Source organism: Xiphophorus maculatus, chromosome 5 (genome assembly GCF_002775205.1).
Source record: "Xiphophorus maculatus strain JP 163 A chromosome 5, X_maculatus-5.0-male, whole genome shotgun sequence".
Classification (NCBI taxonomy): Eukaryota; Metazoa; Chordata; class Actinopteri; order Cyprinodontiformes; family Poeciliidae; genus Xiphophorus; species Xiphophorus maculatus.
The window spans coordinates 21,283,021-21,300,534 of record NC_036447.1 but is presented as its reverse complement, the minus strand read 5'-3'; the positions used below and the strand labels follow the sequence as shown (position 1 = coordinate 21,300,534).

The 17,514-nt window shown below is 41.0% G+C and overlaps 1 protein-coding gene and 1 long non-coding RNA gene across 3 annotated transcripts in view; one reads left to right on the top strand and one right to left on the bottom strand.

Annotated features, from left to right (window-relative positions):
* LOC102226016 (junction plakoglobin-like) overlaps positions 1-17,514 on the bottom strand; it is a 23,688-nt gene extending 6,174 nt beyond the window's left edge. The window contains exons 1-9 of one of the 2 annotated variants that reach the window (XM_005810342.3): positions 17,374-17,512; positions 6,299-6,348; positions 4,567-4,734; positions 4,227-4,480; positions 3,839-4,077; positions 1,577-1,778; positions 1,129-1,273; positions 876-979; positions 278-616 (exon numbers count right to left, since the gene is read on the bottom strand). In XM_005810342.3, the coding sequence (XP_005810399.1) occupies positions 278-616; positions 876-979; positions 1,129-1,273; positions 1,577-1,778; positions 3,839-4,077; positions 4,227-4,480; positions 4,567-4,734; positions 6,299-6,311 (1,464 nt within the window). In that variant the 5' untranslated portion in view covers positions 6,312-6,348; positions 17,374-17,512. Of the gene's footprint in view, positions 1-277; positions 617-875; positions 980-1,128; positions 1,274-1,576; positions 1,779-3,838; positions 4,078-4,226; positions 4,481-4,566; positions 4,735-6,298; positions 6,349-17,373 lie in introns of both variants that reach the window. The other variant, XM_023334621.1, reaches the window with a different exon arrangement.
* On the top strand, positions 6,355-9,205 carry LOC111608714. Its single transcript, XR_002752814.1, has 2 exons — positions 6,355-6,776; positions 8,281-9,205. It is a non-coding gene; the product is annotated as an uncharacterized LOC111608714 (long non-coding RNA).

Sequence of the window (17,514 nt, the reverse complement as noted above, 5' to 3'; positions counted from 1 at the left end):
TGATTTGTAACTAAGAGTAAAAAATGGGCATTTGCTTTTGTTTTAACTGAACCATTTCCGTCTGACATGCTCCTTCAAGCTGCGAGACGCTTTGTCCACTTGGACACCGTCATTAACCATCTGTCCCTTCATTTACCTTGGAGTTCCTTGATGATGATTTCTTTTAAAATCCATTTCAAACTTTAAAAAAACACTAGCCTATTGTCTACCTCTCAATTTTCTAAACCAACACTTCAGCAGAAGCACACTTTTCTCTCCTTTAAATTCATTTGTCTACCTTGATGACTGGCCAGTAGTAGGGCATGTTGAGCAGCTTGACGATAGCTGGGATGCCGTAGTGGTTCCTCACGGCGTGCTGCGCCAACTCGGCGTCCTGGTGGCGTGAAGTCAGATGTCGCAGGGCGCAAACCGCCGGCTCAGACACGTCCTCCTTCTCCCCGGCACGCAGTATGGCGTGGATCAGCGACTCGACACCGTTGTGTTGGGTGACCAGAGATTTGTTGTTGCTGTTGTTGCACGTGAGGTTAGACAGGATGCCAGTGGCGCAGGTGAGCATGTTGACGTCATCTGCGCCGAGGAGCCCCACCAGAGTCTGCAGCAGGGGTTCAACTCCTTCCTGGATGGGAAGAATAAGGCAGTTCAGATCAGTCGTGTGCTGGATTAAGGCCGCGACACACTCCATCCGGAGTGCCGAAATCGGTTGTCGTTGACGTAGGCGTGTGATAAATATTGTGTCATTTTGTTCGCAGAGAGGCCCTGGGTTGAAGTACTTTGACAGAGCAAACCACTTGACTGCATGTTGACTGTTTAGATTCGGATGAAGTATGTTGTTGGAATCTTTAGGCAAATGAGGTGCTTAAGAAGTGAATTAGGACCTGCTTTGTTGCAGCATCCGACAGGTTTCTCAGGGTCCACAGGCAGTTCTGCACCAAACGCTGGCTGGAGCCTTGCAGGTGTTTACCAAGAGCCTGCATCCCACCTGAGGAAGGAGAAGGAAAACTCAGCTCTCAACGACATCTCATAAACGCAGATTCACTGTGTTAGGGGCATCAGTGCTGCTCAAAAAGCGTGGCCCGACTCCCCTGCACACACAGGTTTTTTCTCTCACATACTGCACACGTTACATACCAGCCTCAACAATGGCTGGTTTGTTGCTGGGGCACACAGAGAGGACTTTGAGGACGCGGCTCGTGGTCCAAAGCAACTTCTCGTAGTTGTAGGTCTTCATGATTTGAACAAGACCTTCGGGACCTCCGTTGGCGAGAATGATCAGCTGTTGCACAGAGACGCAGCGTTAAAGTACGGCTTCTACACAGTTCAGAATCATCTTAATCTCTACATGAGGAAACAAAAAATATCTCAAATCTGCAAAACCGTAGCTTGTCCAGGCAGATTAACCCCACTTAAACCCTTTCTTATTATTTTAATCATAAAAACTTAACCGCACCCATGCTGTCACCTGAACAGCTTGGTTCTCATGCCACACCCAACACTAAACACCTTCCTGCTGCAGATCTTGGCAGCTCTCCAAGTATGTGTCCTAGCTTCAAGAGCACAAAGTGTAATAAAAGCAGACCTTGCTCTCCTGGTTGCCATACGACAGCAGCTGCAGACAGTCTGTGGTGATGGCCAGGAACTTAGGGTTGGTCTTCTTCAGCAGCGGGACCATCCTTTGCAGTCCGTCGGCCAGACGCACGGCCATCTTGGCTCCCTCCTGGTGCAGCAGCAGGTTGTGAAGTGTGGTGATGGCGTAGAACAGCACAGACTCTAGCGGAGAGCTGAAGACAAGAAAATTCACATTATTACAAAATCCTACCATATTTTAGTCAACTAAGTTTCCTGTAGCTATAAGTTAATGTGAAAAAAGGAAATCAGAGAAAAACCTCTTTAGGTTGACATACAACTTAAAGGAAAACCGTTTAAGAAGAAATTAATCAAAGAATGGAGTTGATTAATAGCCAGTTCTACCTTTTTTTTTTTTTTTTTTTTTTAACATGGCTACAATTATATCTGATTGAGTTCTCATCTTCAGACATTTATTAGTGCATAAAAGTGATAATCATCTTCATGATTGACATTCTGGCTGACTTTTTATGAAGTTTAGTTTTGATCCAATTTTCACATATGAGAGTAGTTGACAATACTTGTATGTTTTCAGTTTCAGTCAACAAAAATAACATTTCATGAGGCTCTGGAACGCGTCAGAAACATTATGTTCTAATATGTTCCAGTGCAACTTCCGAGATTTTCAAGGAAACATAAAATCAGCAGACCTAAGCTGTCTGAGAAAATAAAAATGTGGCGATGAAAAAGAGTGACGTACTGGGTGTGGATTCCTTTTAATGTCTGTGAAATGATGGAGAATGTAGGCTGAGTCAGAAGCAGCAACACTAAGAGAGTCACTTCCAGCTTTCATTCAGGCCAACAAGCTGTCGGTCTGCTGAAGAAAGTTGGATGCGACCAGTTCATTGCACTCCCAACCCCGCAATTAAATCTAATAAACTGGATTTTTTGCATTTTGTTTCCTGTCCTGGTTACTGTAGATGGAACTGAGGCAGTGGCTAAATGTTTTACAAACAATGATTCTGTGCAGGGGAAATTCTTGGGAAGTCTTGACATGATTTCATCTCAAGAATGGGTGCAACATTTAAGTTTTAAATTAATCTCTGAACGAACTCAACAACTCATATTGTTGCTGTGCCGTCTGCGACTTTATGCCAGCTCCACCTGTATCGACAGCCAGCGAGCAGCTTTTTAAAAAATGCATAAAAAACAAATAAATGTATTTTGCGTGGAAGACTTGCAAGACATTTTGTAGAATTACAACACAAATTTGTGTTTTCACCACCAATATGAGTTTGTAAGCCCTTACAATAGCACTAAGCTAAAGAGAGACTGCGTTGGCTGCATCAGTTTTGTGTCTGTGATGGCGTCTCGGCTCTGCCCGTTGTTCCCAAATGTCCTCAGCCTGATCAAGCCTCGCAAAGAACGAAGTTAAACCAGTAGTCATTACCTTTTATGACATTCAAAGAACTGCCCTGCATTTATGAAGGAGCAGGACATATCTTCTGTATGTTTTATTCTGCATTGTATTATGAGCCAAATTCTCAAAGATGTGTATTAAAACTGTGTGGAAACATACCATCATTAGTAAGATGCAGGTTTCTTAAAGATTACAGCTGTATGTGTGGAGCGGAGTTTAGATCAGGCCTACAACAAAAAAAAAAATCCAACCCGACCTGGTTCGAACCCATAGGCATTGTGTCCAAGTAAATTAGTAAACCCGACATAATTTAATAAAGATTTTGCTGCTTTCCTTTTTATTTAAAAGCAGAGCAACTTCTCCTGTTTTTAGATTTAACATCTTCCAGCTCCATCTTGTTGGTTGTTGTAACCACAAGGTGAGTCAAGTGAAAATCATCTGGGATGTGTGACTGAAAGGAGAACATCTCTGCAACTGCTCCAGCAGGACAGAGCTGTGTTTGTTACAGCCTGATTAACTTCTCCACCCTACTCACGCACTTCCTTTCCTCAACAAGCTAAACCATCTACTCCTCTATTTACACTAATAAGTAAATAAGTAAAACTTTTTGTGGTGCATTCATGTTTGGTTTCCCTTGTGCTGTACATCAAGCAAATAATTTTGGCCCAAACTTTTGGGTCGGGCTCAGGCCGTAGATCTAATCTCAAGTGCTGAGAGGGATATATTCTGAGCCAAATGACGTAGCTATGAATAGTTTATGTGATGTGCCATCAGGACTTTATAGCAACTCAAACCAGGTGTGTGTAGAAAATGAGGAATAAAGAGCGGGACGTGAAGCCCATTTTCCAGCAGTACCTGAGCATGCGGACAAGAGCGGGGATGCCTCCTGACTTGAAGATGGCGAGCAGGCCCTCCCTCTGGTGGGACAAGTTGTGGAGGATGCTGGCTGCCGCCTTGGTGGTTTCCATATTGTTTGAGTTCTGCAAAGCCCGGACCACCGCCGCCACCATCTGAGGGGACTGCATCAGGGCGCGGCGGGAGGCCTCCTTATGGGTGAGCTGGTTCACAATCTGTGCCGCCTTGCTGACCACCACCTGTTTATGGAGATTAAATATTTAGGGAGGGGAGAGTTTTTATTTGACTGTTGCAATGCTAGCTAATATTTTTTGATGATAAACAAAATGAACCAACAAGCCAGATCACAGTGTGATTTAGCCTGGCTGCATGTCCCCGTGTTTATCACCTGATCTTCATCGTTGAGCAGCTTGGTGAGCTCCGGGATGGCCCTGGTGGCCAGCTCGGCATCGTCCTGGTAGTTGATCAGATGGATGATGGCCTGTTTGAGCATCTGGGAGGGCTCGGCCAGCCGCTGGACGTTGGTCATCTGGGACGGGTCTGTCTGGGTCGACAGGATGGTGGTGCTTTCTTCCATCGACTCGGGGAACATCGCAGCCCGAACACGCTGAGCTCTGCTCAGTGTGTACTGGGTCTCCAAGTCTGGAATACAGCAAGCGGTGGTCAAACTGACATCAAAGGAGAAATTTCCACAAAATTGGTCATTTTTTACGATTGCTTTGTCTCACCGGGCTGCTCTTTGGTGACAGTGGTGGTTGTGACATAACGCGTGGTGGTTTTGTAGTCGCCGTCATCGTCTCTGATGGTGGTGGCCCCAGACTGGATGCCCGAGTCGTGACCGTAATATGACTGATTCCACTCCTTGACCTTTACCATGCCACTATCCATCTCGCTCACTGAAAAACACAAAAATAGGAAGAGAAGATCAGAAATGGTGCAGGTACATTTAAATTCATGAGATCAGATCCCTTGGTTGTTTCAGACCGAGAGAGGTTTATTTCTGCCGATGGCAGTAGGACCACACTGAAGAGGCAGCGGAGCTCCAGTTTTTCACTGATTATCTGACTTGTTATACTGTCATGACTTGGTGACAGTTTTATGTTTTATAAATGAAATGTTTCAATATGTAAAAAAATATATTTTTATAAAAGCTGCATGTTCCAACTTGAACAGAAATCTAGCTGCTAGATTTCAGAAATCTTTGTTTCTGATGCCAAGCTGAAGTGAGAACACTAAAAACAAAATTATTCAGGATAAGAAAACTTATCGTCAAAGAGATTATTGACAACATTTCAGCCTCCATGCTATCAGAGCCTTCTCTGATTAAAGAAAAAAATATATATTTTACTTAAATTTGATTTGTTAGTCATCAACCATTCTTGAACACAAAGTTGTTTCCAAAAGACGACCCTTACGCTAATACAAGAAAACAATAACTGAACTTTGGACATGTTATAATTAAAAGCCTGTCCCATAAATAGAGCCATAAAAGTGATCCTAACCTTTAAGATATTAAACAAAAAAATTATTTTGATAAAACTCAAAGAATTATTTTGTCTGATTTTAACTTTGTTTATTCCTCAAGAATGTAAATCTAGAGATAATAACGGCAATAATTTTCTGTCAGTTTTAGAGGCGGAGTGTCAAATGTACAAATGCAAATGTTTATTTCCCAGTTCGAACTGGGAAATAAACGGCAGATTTCCATCAAAAACGGCATTTCAACATCTCAATCAGTTGTGATACAGAGCTCAATCTGGCTAGCATACAATGTAATGAAATTTTATTCTAGGGTATAATTGCAAATGCACAAAAGCAGCAACATACTGACAAATAAACACACAAAACAAAAGAACAAAACTTGAGTGTGGCACTGCAAGTTTTAAAAGAAATACTTTATTGTATTTACTGAAACATTTTTTCAGCTTTTGCAAACCTTCCTTCAGAGGAAAACTTGATTTTTTTAATGTTTCAGAAAAAAATATTGTATAATAATTTAGTAGATAATCAACTAGTTATCTGGCAAGTTAATTAACTTAATTCTACTAATTGATTCTTTCAACAACAGATTTTGTTCTGTGTTGGTTTATAGCATTTATTCTATTTAATCACTTGTGACCCGGAGACGTCAGATACCAACATAAGAGAAGATTTGCTTTTCCCTTTATTGCAGTTTGAGAAGGTTTAAGCGACAAACCTCCAAAAGCCGCAGGATGGATCTCTATGATGCTAGAAAAGGTGACAATGATTTCAGAAATGACTAAATTTGACATAAAATTCAGGCCATCTTAAAGCATTAGATGAGCCAGACGAAAGAGGGAAACCAAATAACAACAATATGACGTGACTGTGAAAAGAATGCAGTGGATAAAAACGACAACATCACTAAAACAGGCAGCGAAGAAAAGAAATGCAGAGAAATTATATACACACACACAAAAAGGGGGCTGAACGACTTACTGTGCATCTCCATCCTTGTCCGTTATCAAAGGAGCAACGACGGAGCCAACCTGAAATATAATAAAATAATGATTTTCCCAGATTTCCTTCACTCCAAATGATCAAGACACATCCGACTACACGCCCATCCTTTCATGAATTACTAAGCATTCTGGCACGCTCTCTGCCTCCTTGCACAAGCGCTGTCGTTTTGCTTTCTCGTCTGCCACCGTGACAGATCCCGAGACGGACCCTCCTACCCTGCAGCCAGGCACTCTGACCTGAAAACGACAACACAAAGCAGCAGCAGCATCAGAGGCAGCAGCAGCAGCAGCAGCGTTGTGGTTCCAGGAGAAGGGAGGGCGAAGTGGGCGGAGAAACAGCAGCATGTCAGAAATTCTCAGCAACGACCTTTAACCCCCTGGTCCCCACCCAAGCAGCTTGAAGCAGCCTCCTGCTGACGTATGACGATAAACTCGCCTGTCAGGTTTAGATTCTGGTAAGCCTGAGTGTGTGTGTGTGTGTGTGTGGGTGTGTGTGTGTGTGTGTGTGTGTTTGTACAGTGAGCCGACACCTCGTCGCCCACAAAACATGAGAAAACACTAAATACTTCACGTTTATGTTCTTTAAGATATGTTCATATAGTAATCAAAACACAGTTTCAAACAGCTACAGTTGTGTAATTACCCACCAATCTCTCTTCAGGTTGCATATTTACAGTTACTTGCCAGCACATGCTCATTCTACACACCTTGACATCATGTAATCATGCTTCGTGCTACATTAGTTACTCAAACCAGATACAGCTTCACTCTAGTAAGTTGTTGAATTTGCGTGCATTTTGCAATAAAACCAATCCACCCCTTTGTAAGAAAAAACAAACAGTGCAGTAGGACCTGGACCAGTGCATACGGTCTCCTAGTCAACGCAAGCATTTTCTCTTCGTGCGCTGAGATTCTTTGTGCATCGTCTTTATTTTCCGGAGTAAACAACCACTGTCGGGATACGGTCGCCACATTTCTGCAGCTCAGATGACATTCACCACAGAAACTCCCTTGAAAATCTGCATTTATAATAGCTGCCTGCCACTGGCTGTGACACATAACTAACCGGCACAATGAATACACTGTGCTGCTTTCAAGTGCTTTCAGATGTTTGGCTGTTACAGACGGCTTTGTTAGGCAAATTGCCGGGCCACATTGTGTGCGTGTTTCATGATGGACTTAAGGTATACAAAGATTTCAAATAACAAGACAATGAATTAAAAAAAAAAAAAAGATCATTCCCTGTAGCTGTTGCGAGACATCTGGTTTTAGCACGGCAGTAAGAATCTATGAGAATCTTCCATTATTACAACCAATAAAACAAGCTGACAAATGTACATAATGTCTAGCTGCTGCGTTGGCAGAGGGTGAGCTATAAAAACAAAGTCAGGGTGACAGAGTGATCAAAGTACAGGAATTAAAGATAACCGAGACAAAGCTTGTACAAAGTCTCAGTTCTTTTTTGTACTGAAAGTTGTTCAGTGATGTGTTCAGAATTTGGGATATTTTTAAACCCAATCCTGCTTTAGACCTCTCCATAACTCCCTCCCTGACCTGTCTTCCTTGTTCTTTATGATGTTGTTTATTCACTAATGTTCTCTCAAAATGAAAAATCTTCCCTAACCTGCAGAGTTTATGCTGAAACACAGGCCATCCTGGACTTTTTTGGCAGTAGAAGAGGAGAGGAAACTGAAAACAAAATGTTTCTAATCATTTTTATTTGCAAAACAGAACCATGTGCTATATTCTTTTTACTTCAAATGTGTGTGTTAGTCAAATCACATAAAATTAAAATTAAAACCACCGAAGTTTGTAGTTTTAACCCTATAAAATGCTTCCGTGTTTTCTACAACACATGCACCGTTCGCCTTCCCCTCCCCATCCTCCATGTTTCAGAGAAAATATGTGATCGTTTTGTAATGTTTCAACTTGTTTCTTTATCTCTGTTCACTTCCACAGAGATCAGCCACTCAGAGTTTCAGCTGCAGTGACTCTGGCATGATATCCCCACAGGACCAGGCCCTAGAGGATTGTCTGTACTTGCAGCTACATGATGCACTGACTCATCAAGCGTCCGCTGACGGCTGCTCTTACAGTCAACGTTCACGCTCACCTTTCCAACAGGCGCAGCTTCAATTTACTGAAAAACATCCTCAATATTCACCAGCCGCTAATGGAAATCAATCGATTGATGCTATGAATAGCTCTTGTTAAAGTTTTGAAAGGCTGTTTTAAACATTGTTTCCCCCCCACACAGCATGTTGCCATTCTCTGGAAATCAGGGAGAGTATTTGGTGCTGCTTTGTTCCTCTTAGGCAAGGCAGCGGGTTCAGTCAACTATTGCAGTCTAGTGACACGCCCTGCTGATCGCCTTGGCAACATACGCGGCTCTGTTTTGTTGAAGGTTTCATCTCCTGGCCCAACTCATGTCTGACACTGCAGACATTTTGTTTTATTTTTGATAAGATTGCTAAACTCTTATGGAAAACCTTAAAATCTTTCTATGATGAAAAGATTTAAAACGGAAGATTACAGTAAAAAGTAAAACTAAGAGTTAATCCGGGCTTACATTTTATTTTCTATTCGTCCTGCTGAGTTTCGAGTCTTATCAGCCAGTTTACAGTTAAATGCTAGGTCAGATTGTAAACTTCACACTGGACTTTGCTCTCTTCTAGTTAATAAGTGATGCCTTCTTTTCACTCGCACTTCTCTACCACCAGCACTACAACAGTAACACGGGGGCCTAGCTTTGGGAGAAACCCGCATTTCATACTCAGCACCTCCCACCCGTCTTGTTAGGCAACAGAATAACTTCAGGAGGCTTCTTCCAAAAAAAAAAACAAAAAAAAAACTGCCTTCACAGTAAAACCAGGAATGCGCATCCGTGAAAAGCTGCCAGAGAGCAAGTTGCGACAGACAAAGCAGACGTGGACACTTTCCAGCTTTCGCTGCTGAAACACTAGTGTGACATTCCACGCTAACGCTGCATATTCGATCTGTCTGAGAGCGACGCTTCTGCTGCAAAAACCAAAAACATCTCTCACAGTTTCACCACTTTTATTTTAAACTCCTTTGACTCAGCCGTCACGTCAAAACTGCTGAAATGATCAGATAAGAGGACGTCTCTGCTGTGACAAAAGGGATGAGTAAGGCTGCTGTCAGTGGTGAGAACATGCAGTCCTGCCCCCGTCCCACAGGCGAGTCAAACAGGGAGTGTCTCCAGAGCAACAACAGGTTCCCGATAAGGGTGTGGCAGAGGATTGCGTGGGTGAAGGTGAATACACCTTCAGGGAATATCAACATTTCCTAGCATCTTAAAACCATCCCAGCAGATCTAAACGTTGCTGTCCTAAGCTCTTCTTCGTATCACAGCAGGAATAAATCAGGTTTTAGGGCCCCCGGGATGAACTCTGCTCATATTCCAGTCGTATTCCTAACAAGCTCCAAGGAGTTTGTGCTGATCTCTTATTTAGGTTTAGTCCTTTCTGACAGGCAGGGTGGTAAGAAAAACATCTGAGATGTTGCTCGTCTCTCTGGTAGACTTTATACACTTGCTTAAGAGCATTAGGCCCACACAAATCTAATAAAGCAAAAAAGTTTTAGGAAATACGCTCATTTGTCTTTTTGCCAACAACTACATGAGAAAACTTATCCCTATTTGGACTCGCTTACAGGCCAGCAGCCAACTAGGCTACCAGAGATCAGCATGTCAGGGGGAAAAAAAAAGTGAAAGCTTCTTAAAAACAGGTCATTTTTACTCAACTGAATGCTAAAAATATTTGCATGAAAAAAAATGTGCGCATGTTGTTATCCAATACACATTCAAGTAAGAGGATCTTATGTCTTTGTTGTTTAAAAAACAGGAAAAAAAGTATTTTACCCCATCTGGTATAAATCTGATTTCTCACAGACTTGCTGGTTTTATGTTTGGGCTGACAAGCAAATAAAGCAGATTATTGAAGCACACATCTGTAAAGCTTCTTGAACCATCTGGATCAGAGAACTACAGTATGCGACATACAGGCCACCCGCCACATCATGAACACCCCTCTTAAAAGGGAACCAAAACTCCTTAACAACACCCAGGACTTTAACAAACGTCCGGAACTCTGTGTCCTATCCTCCATGTTGTTCAATGTAGGAAATTTACATTTTGACCAAAATACTTTAACTTCGGCCTATTATTGGGATACATTTTCAATAAACTTTAAAGTGGATTTATAGTAGAAATTTTCACATTTTGCTGAAGCATTTTTAACGTCTGTTTTGGCAAAAGTACATTTTGGTTAGATTTACTGATGTAAAGCCACTGAACTGCTAGTTTTACCACAAAATTAATCTCTTGTGCACTACATAGCTTATTAAATGTTAAGATTTTACTGGAATTGCAATACTAAAGCTAGCATTAGATACAGTATGTCTCAGCTTAGGCTACAAAGCTGCATAGTTTGATATTATGTTCAAACTTTGTAGCTGCACTTTACTGTCATGTCATGAATCTTGTGCACTGTGTAGCAAATCATAAAAAAATACAGTTGAAACTTGAAACGTTAGAATGCTAATGTTCATAGCTTATTAGCTTGTATGGCTTGATAAAGTCAACAAACATAGTTCAGATTAACCATTCAACTTCTGTGCAGTATTTCAGTACATCATGTGATCCGTGGATGAAAATATATATATACATATACCTGCAAATTAAAATCCTACATGAATGCTGAAAGTAAAAAGTTAGCTGGTTTTCTTAGGTCACAAAGCTGTATTGTTACCAATCCATCCAGTGAGAACTATTTTTAGTAATTTACACAACTCTTCATCATTTCCCCACAGATTTTGAAGTCGTCAATCCCAGCAGAATAAATCCTAACATATTGTGTACTAAGTCCACCTGGATGCCAAGCCACAAATTTCTCATCTTCTGCTTGGACAACAGTAACCGATCAGGCTGTCAGGGCGCACAGTTCGCTATGAATCAATAAGTGAGGATGTGAGAACAGCTAATGGATTTAATGTGGTGGGTGACAGGAAGTGATGGACAACCTTATCTGACTCACTAAAGCTGTTAGTGTGATCAGACAGAGGAAGTTTGTTTAGAGAAGTTAAACTGCTGCTAATTACTATGAAACATGCACAAAGTCGCTGAGACATTTGTCTAAGCACCACAAGCACAGATAAAGAGGCCCCGAGCTTGAAGGGCACATTTTTAGAGTGTTTTGAAGTGACCGTAATGTCAAGTGATAAAGCCAAGTCCACAGCAGTGCCAGGTTTAACCCTTCATATCCTCAAAAACAGCCAACATATTACGGCAATTTCCTTTGGCAACATTAAACTGAATTAATCTAAGCTGCTTATCTGGAAATAAGCCAAACAACTCTGTCGACCACTGACGGGAAACAAAATGGGCAGCAGCAGAATGGCTGAGAGTCCTTGTTCTGTCAGTTGATTCACTGCCGCTACTTTAATGAGTCAAATTAGGCCAGTGGATATAGTACGGTGGCTGTAAACTGGAGCGTAGCTGTTTACTCCCTCTGGGATCTGACTGTGAATCAAAGGAAATGTGAGAAGTCTCTGAGGAGGTGCCTGAGCGCAGACCAGATTCACATTACACCGACCTGATAACAAGACGGAAGGAGTAAAAAGGGCTCATTTGCACAGCCTGCACCGGAATAAAGTTTACAAAACAAGGAGAAGATGCATGTCCACAGACCGCAATCTTTATCAGAACCGACATAAAGAAAACGCCTGAATATTGAATACATAGTCGTTGCTGGGAGATTCAAGTTTTTCCAGGCCCCTTTTTGAATTTAAAAGAAGGGACATCCCCCCCATCCATGGTGTTTGGCTGATGTTAGGAAGGAAGAGGATGAACTGACAACACAGAGAGTGCCCTGTTTTACTTTGTTTGAGACTGAGAGGAAAAGAGTAGCCACATTGTCCCACTGACTTCTGCTATATTGAAAAGGAAACTACTCAAGAGTTCCCCACTGGGTGCAAACAAAAAGCGGACTGAAGCACATCATGATGGCTCTGTGTGTTCACAAGCCAAGCTTAGTGCACAAATCTGCAGCCAAAGCCCAGTCTGAAGGCCTGCGAGGGGAGTTTCATTTTGAACTGTCAATGCTACGAGTTAGAGTCTGCCTGAACTCTGAGGAAATGCAAAAGATAATACATTTTTCAGGTAGTAGGAGGAATGTGCTGCATAGGATACCAGGGCAAGGGAATGAAGAGATAAGAAAGAACACAGAAAGTTTGTCAAACACAAGTTCAACGACTGAAAAAAGTGTTCAAAATAAATAATTATCTTTTTAGTGAACATAAAATCACATGTAATCAAGTAACAACGACCGCTTAAAATACTTTAATGATCTCAAAGGGAAATTACATTTTTATCGACAATCCACAAACAAATCATGAGCCTCAGTCCCTATGACATTTAGAAATTACTTCCTATGTTATTCAGAAATATCCAACAAATACTCATTCAGTAACAGTTTGAGTTGTAGCATGTTTTTAATGGCTTTACTGCATGCAACTGTGGAAAAAAGAACAATCATGAAAATCCTCTTTAGGGTCAGTAAGGAGCAATAGTTAGTCTTAAATATTTATTTTTAATTTTAAAGCTGTGTACACTATTATTAATAAAGTTAATGTTAACCCAAATCAGCTCAGGCATGACAGTCTTTTCCAACTGATAATGTGAGAAACCGCATGATGAAAAAAGGATAGTTGTTAAAACAAAGCAACATTGTATGGATGCTAGCACTAGCATGCTAAGGTTATTAGTTTGCTTAGCTAATGCCACAAAGTCACACAGTCCATTTGGATCTGTGTGAAAAACACTGGTACTGCTTAAGCATGCACCACATGATGAATTTAGTGTGCACTCTCAAGTGAACATAAAATTATACTTAAAACATCTAATAAACATTAGTGTTAGCATGCTATAGCTAATGGAAACTAGCTGTAGGTCACACAGATCCTTTGGCCAAGGTTATGAAAAACCTCTGTACTACTTTTATAAATGTACCATTTCATTAATTCATGTGGAGTGGCTCTGAAATCAAAGCCAAGTTTTAAACATTTAATGTAGCATTAGCAAACTAAACACACTTGAGAGAGCTGTACAGTCGTTTTCTATCAATGTAACTTACCATCTCTGTACGCTACTTTTCTTGTGTTATTATAAATCTGTAGTAGACCATCTAGAGGATGAACAATTACAGTTGTCATACATTACAACTAAGCTTACGCAAATGTTAAAATTACATCATTTACTTCAAGGAATTAAACCCTGACTCAGAGCCCCCCCCCGTAACCTCCCATGTATTTTCTGTCATACATTCATCACAGTTTCTGGATTACACAAATGTCAAGTTGCACAATTTTCAGAACCCATGACTTCCTGGGAGACTTAAAAAGCAATGGACAAAGAGAACAAGACCAATGCTTCACATTTTTTCCCCAAAAGGTGACAAAACAAGTCTGAAAGCAACGCAGTCTTATTTTGTGGCACCTATCTACCAAGTAAAACTTCCCAGTTGATTTCTTTCCATTTCAGCCACACATCCTACCCGTCCTCACTCTTCTCAATATCTCATAGAAGTGTAACAGGGAGGAGGCGTACAGAAACAGCCACAACCCAACAATCATCCAACAGTGAAAAAATTTCTCTTCAATCAGACGTGGAATGTAGATCCCTCCCTCCTCACCACAGCAATGAAAAAATTATCAGCAGTAATGTTTTCAGAGGAACAGCAGCAGAACCGATACCGTCGGGAAGCTGCGGGACTCATGCATGGTTAACTCAGGCATCTTTGCAGAGACATGACCTGAACCTGGTCGTACTCAGCGTGGTTTTTAAAACCGCCATGCATAGGGGAAAAACAACAACAATGTTATTGGTTAAGACATTTGAGCAAGTGACTTTTGATTCAGCTAACTGCTGATGGTAAATAATTGCCTTAATGACTTGTTGGCCATTTCCAACTGTACTTGGTAAACAATATACAACTGTAAGAAGAGAATGAGTGTCAGAAACAGCAGAAATCTGTCCAATGAATGGGATATTTTTATGGAAAAACAATTAGGTTATTGATAATGATAATAGAAGCTTTAGATAGCTTACAGTATGTTCTTTTCTCATTTTAAAGCAAGAAAAAGAACATTTTGATTACTTGCTGGCCCTGCTTCAACAATAAAGAACAGCAAAGAAAACCATAATAGTCTTAAATATTTGGACTGAAAGCTCCATTGCTAAATAAATATTGGTGAAAGGCAAATCTATGGACATTTTATTAGACTTTTACCGCACTAACCTCAATGGAAAACCCTTTGTTGTTCCCTCTCTATGGAAACGCTAGAATGCTTAACACGATGCATTCAAAGACAATGAGTGGGGTGAAAAGCTGTAACTGAGCCTGTGGAAAGTTCAGCGTTGGGCATCACTGGATCCAGACAGAAGCGGGTCCAGATCCAGGAGAGACAAAAACATAAACCAAGAGGCCAGGATATAAGACTTTCACTAATCCCCTTTAAAAAGTGTAATGTCCGCTAATGTAGGACAGTATCAGGGCATTAGATGGAGGGGGCAGGGATTAGCACTTTGTATCCACAGATGTAACAGCGAAATCTACTGTAAGTCACCCCCTGCGGACATCCAACCACCATCCCACCCTTTCCCCCCCCCCCGAGGACAGACAGGAACAGCTTTCCAAACCTGCCCCTGTCTGGTGCCGAACTACGAGCCAGATTGGCATCAACCAAGAGAACCAAGTCCTGTTCAGTCCTTGGCACACTAAGCGGCTCCAGCAGGAGGCTTTCGTTCAAACCCAGCAGGATATCACACACATGTTGGCTCTGATCCAGATGCGTTGTAATGACTGGCGATGATTCACAGTCAAGAATAATAAATGATACAATTACAGTTAATGATCCAAATGTCAACGCGGCAAACACGGTTGCAAATTAAAGATGTGCCGGCACAAGTTTAAGCCATTCTTAAACAGTCACAGAAGGTGTAGGGCACCTTGGGTGGACATTAGAGTTGCATAAAACAGTAGTCATCACAGGATAGTGTGTATTGCCAAGGCCTGTCTGGATGTGGTATTTTGAATTATACTCTCAATGCTGGGCCTTCGTGCTGTAATACTAGTAATGCTTCAGACCATGTGGGAGGAAGTTAATGGCTCTTAATGCTGACACTGGATGTGTATCTTTAGATGCTAAAGCACTTTGATAGTGGCGGTGGACGTGGATATGAAAAGTACCAGGAATGTGGACTTAGAAATCTATAACGTTACTGCAATTTCCAGCAATTGTATGATAATTTCCATTTTCTTGATACCATGCAGACCAAATTGTTTGTTACTCCAACTGACAGCCAAAATGCCTCGTCTTTAAAAAAAAAAAGAAAGAAAGAAAGAAGAAAACCCACAGAAATCAGGAGAGCATCAGCTAAATTACCTCTGATTTCATTTTACAATGTGCTGGTAATTTTGCAGCTTTGGTCATCAAGTACCTACCTATATTTAGCACAAAAAGAGGCCAATGTTTCTTACTGATGAAGCGTCAGTTCCCCAACACCCCTTGGAGATGTTGTATGGTGACCTTACAATGAACTGTACCAACCTGGGTACTCACCAAGTATCAACTCATTCCTGCCCTGGCGATGGTTTAGTGGTCACATATTGACCTGTTTGAGCCTTGGGGACATTTTTCTGACTAACCTTCAATTTGTACCCGTTTGGGGACGTTTGGTAGCTAATCTGGCAATTACTGGTTAAGAGAAATTTTCTATACTTTCCTAAAAGTCTACTTATGAGTGCTACTTATCAACAGGAGGTCACTAGTACTTAATTTGATTTAATCATAATACGTCACACTTCATGAAAGTTATCTGGGATTCACCCAAATTTACAGGAACATTTACAACTTAAGCCTTAATTGATCAAATAATAAAACTATAGAGGCAAATAAATTGATCTGCAGTGGTAAAGCAGATGATGTTATTGTGATATACACTAGCCTAAAACATTCTTTGTTTTCAGATTTTCTCATAAATGTTTAAAGTTACCTTGACAAATAAAAAGGTTTTAAAAACGTGGAGGACAGAGTTGATATTTAAAGAAAAAACTCTTTCAGAGAAGATGAAAAAGAATATTGACCAAGGCCATTTTAAAAGGTCACACAGATCCTTTTAAAATGGATTTCATTGAAAATTATTCTAGAAAAAAAAGCAGAGCTAAATGAAGGCTTGCAACGCAAATGAAGGGGTGGGTTTTAGTGTGGTGTCTTCTTTCAAATGTCTGATCCAATGAGCTTCCAGCGAAAGAGCCAACATTACACAATATCTCTCTGCACATCCAAACTAGACTTATTTATGTTTGGCACTGGGAAAAACAGGCAAGTTAACATGTAAAAGTTTTTAAAGCAAATTACTGGAAACTAAACTTATTTTTTTCCACACACTATATCTAATATCTCCAAGTTTCTTCAAAATAGTGATCGGGTGGTTGTCAAAAATACTCCGTAAAATGTACTTATCATATTATTTAAGTATAAACGATCGAAAACAAACAAACAAAAAACTGAAGCCTCTGTGGATGTCTTGACTGAATATTCCCTACATTTCCCGACAGAGGTAGGACTGATTCAACCTCACCTCACCTGCCACTTTCGGTACATACAGTAAAAGCGCATAAACCAAACGACATAGAAATGTAGACAATTAAAATATTTCATAGCGTTTGAGAAGAAGCTGATATTTTGCTGCGTAAAATCAACTTTAAACGCCACTAAACCTGTGGCCGCAGCAGACAGAACAAGATCGTAGGAGTTCAAGGTATGCGGAAATGAACTCCAATATGGATTTGTAACCAAGAGAAAGTGAGTTGTGATAATACGACCCTAAAATAACACAAACACATTTCTACACGTAAAAGAAAAACTAAATGCAAGTTGTTTTAAATAAGCCCACGCACAAACAAAGGCGGAGATATGGGGGGAAAACACACTGGGAGCAGTAAAACCAATGGGAATGTGATTGAATCTTACCTTTAGAAATCACACAATAGATTTTCAGATAATCCCAGGCCGGGGTCAGTTCTGGGGGACACTTGTTCGTCTTTCTATAGACTTCTCTCCCCCTGCAAATGTCGCTCGTCGACAGCGGTCTGAACAAAAAATCGTAGTGAA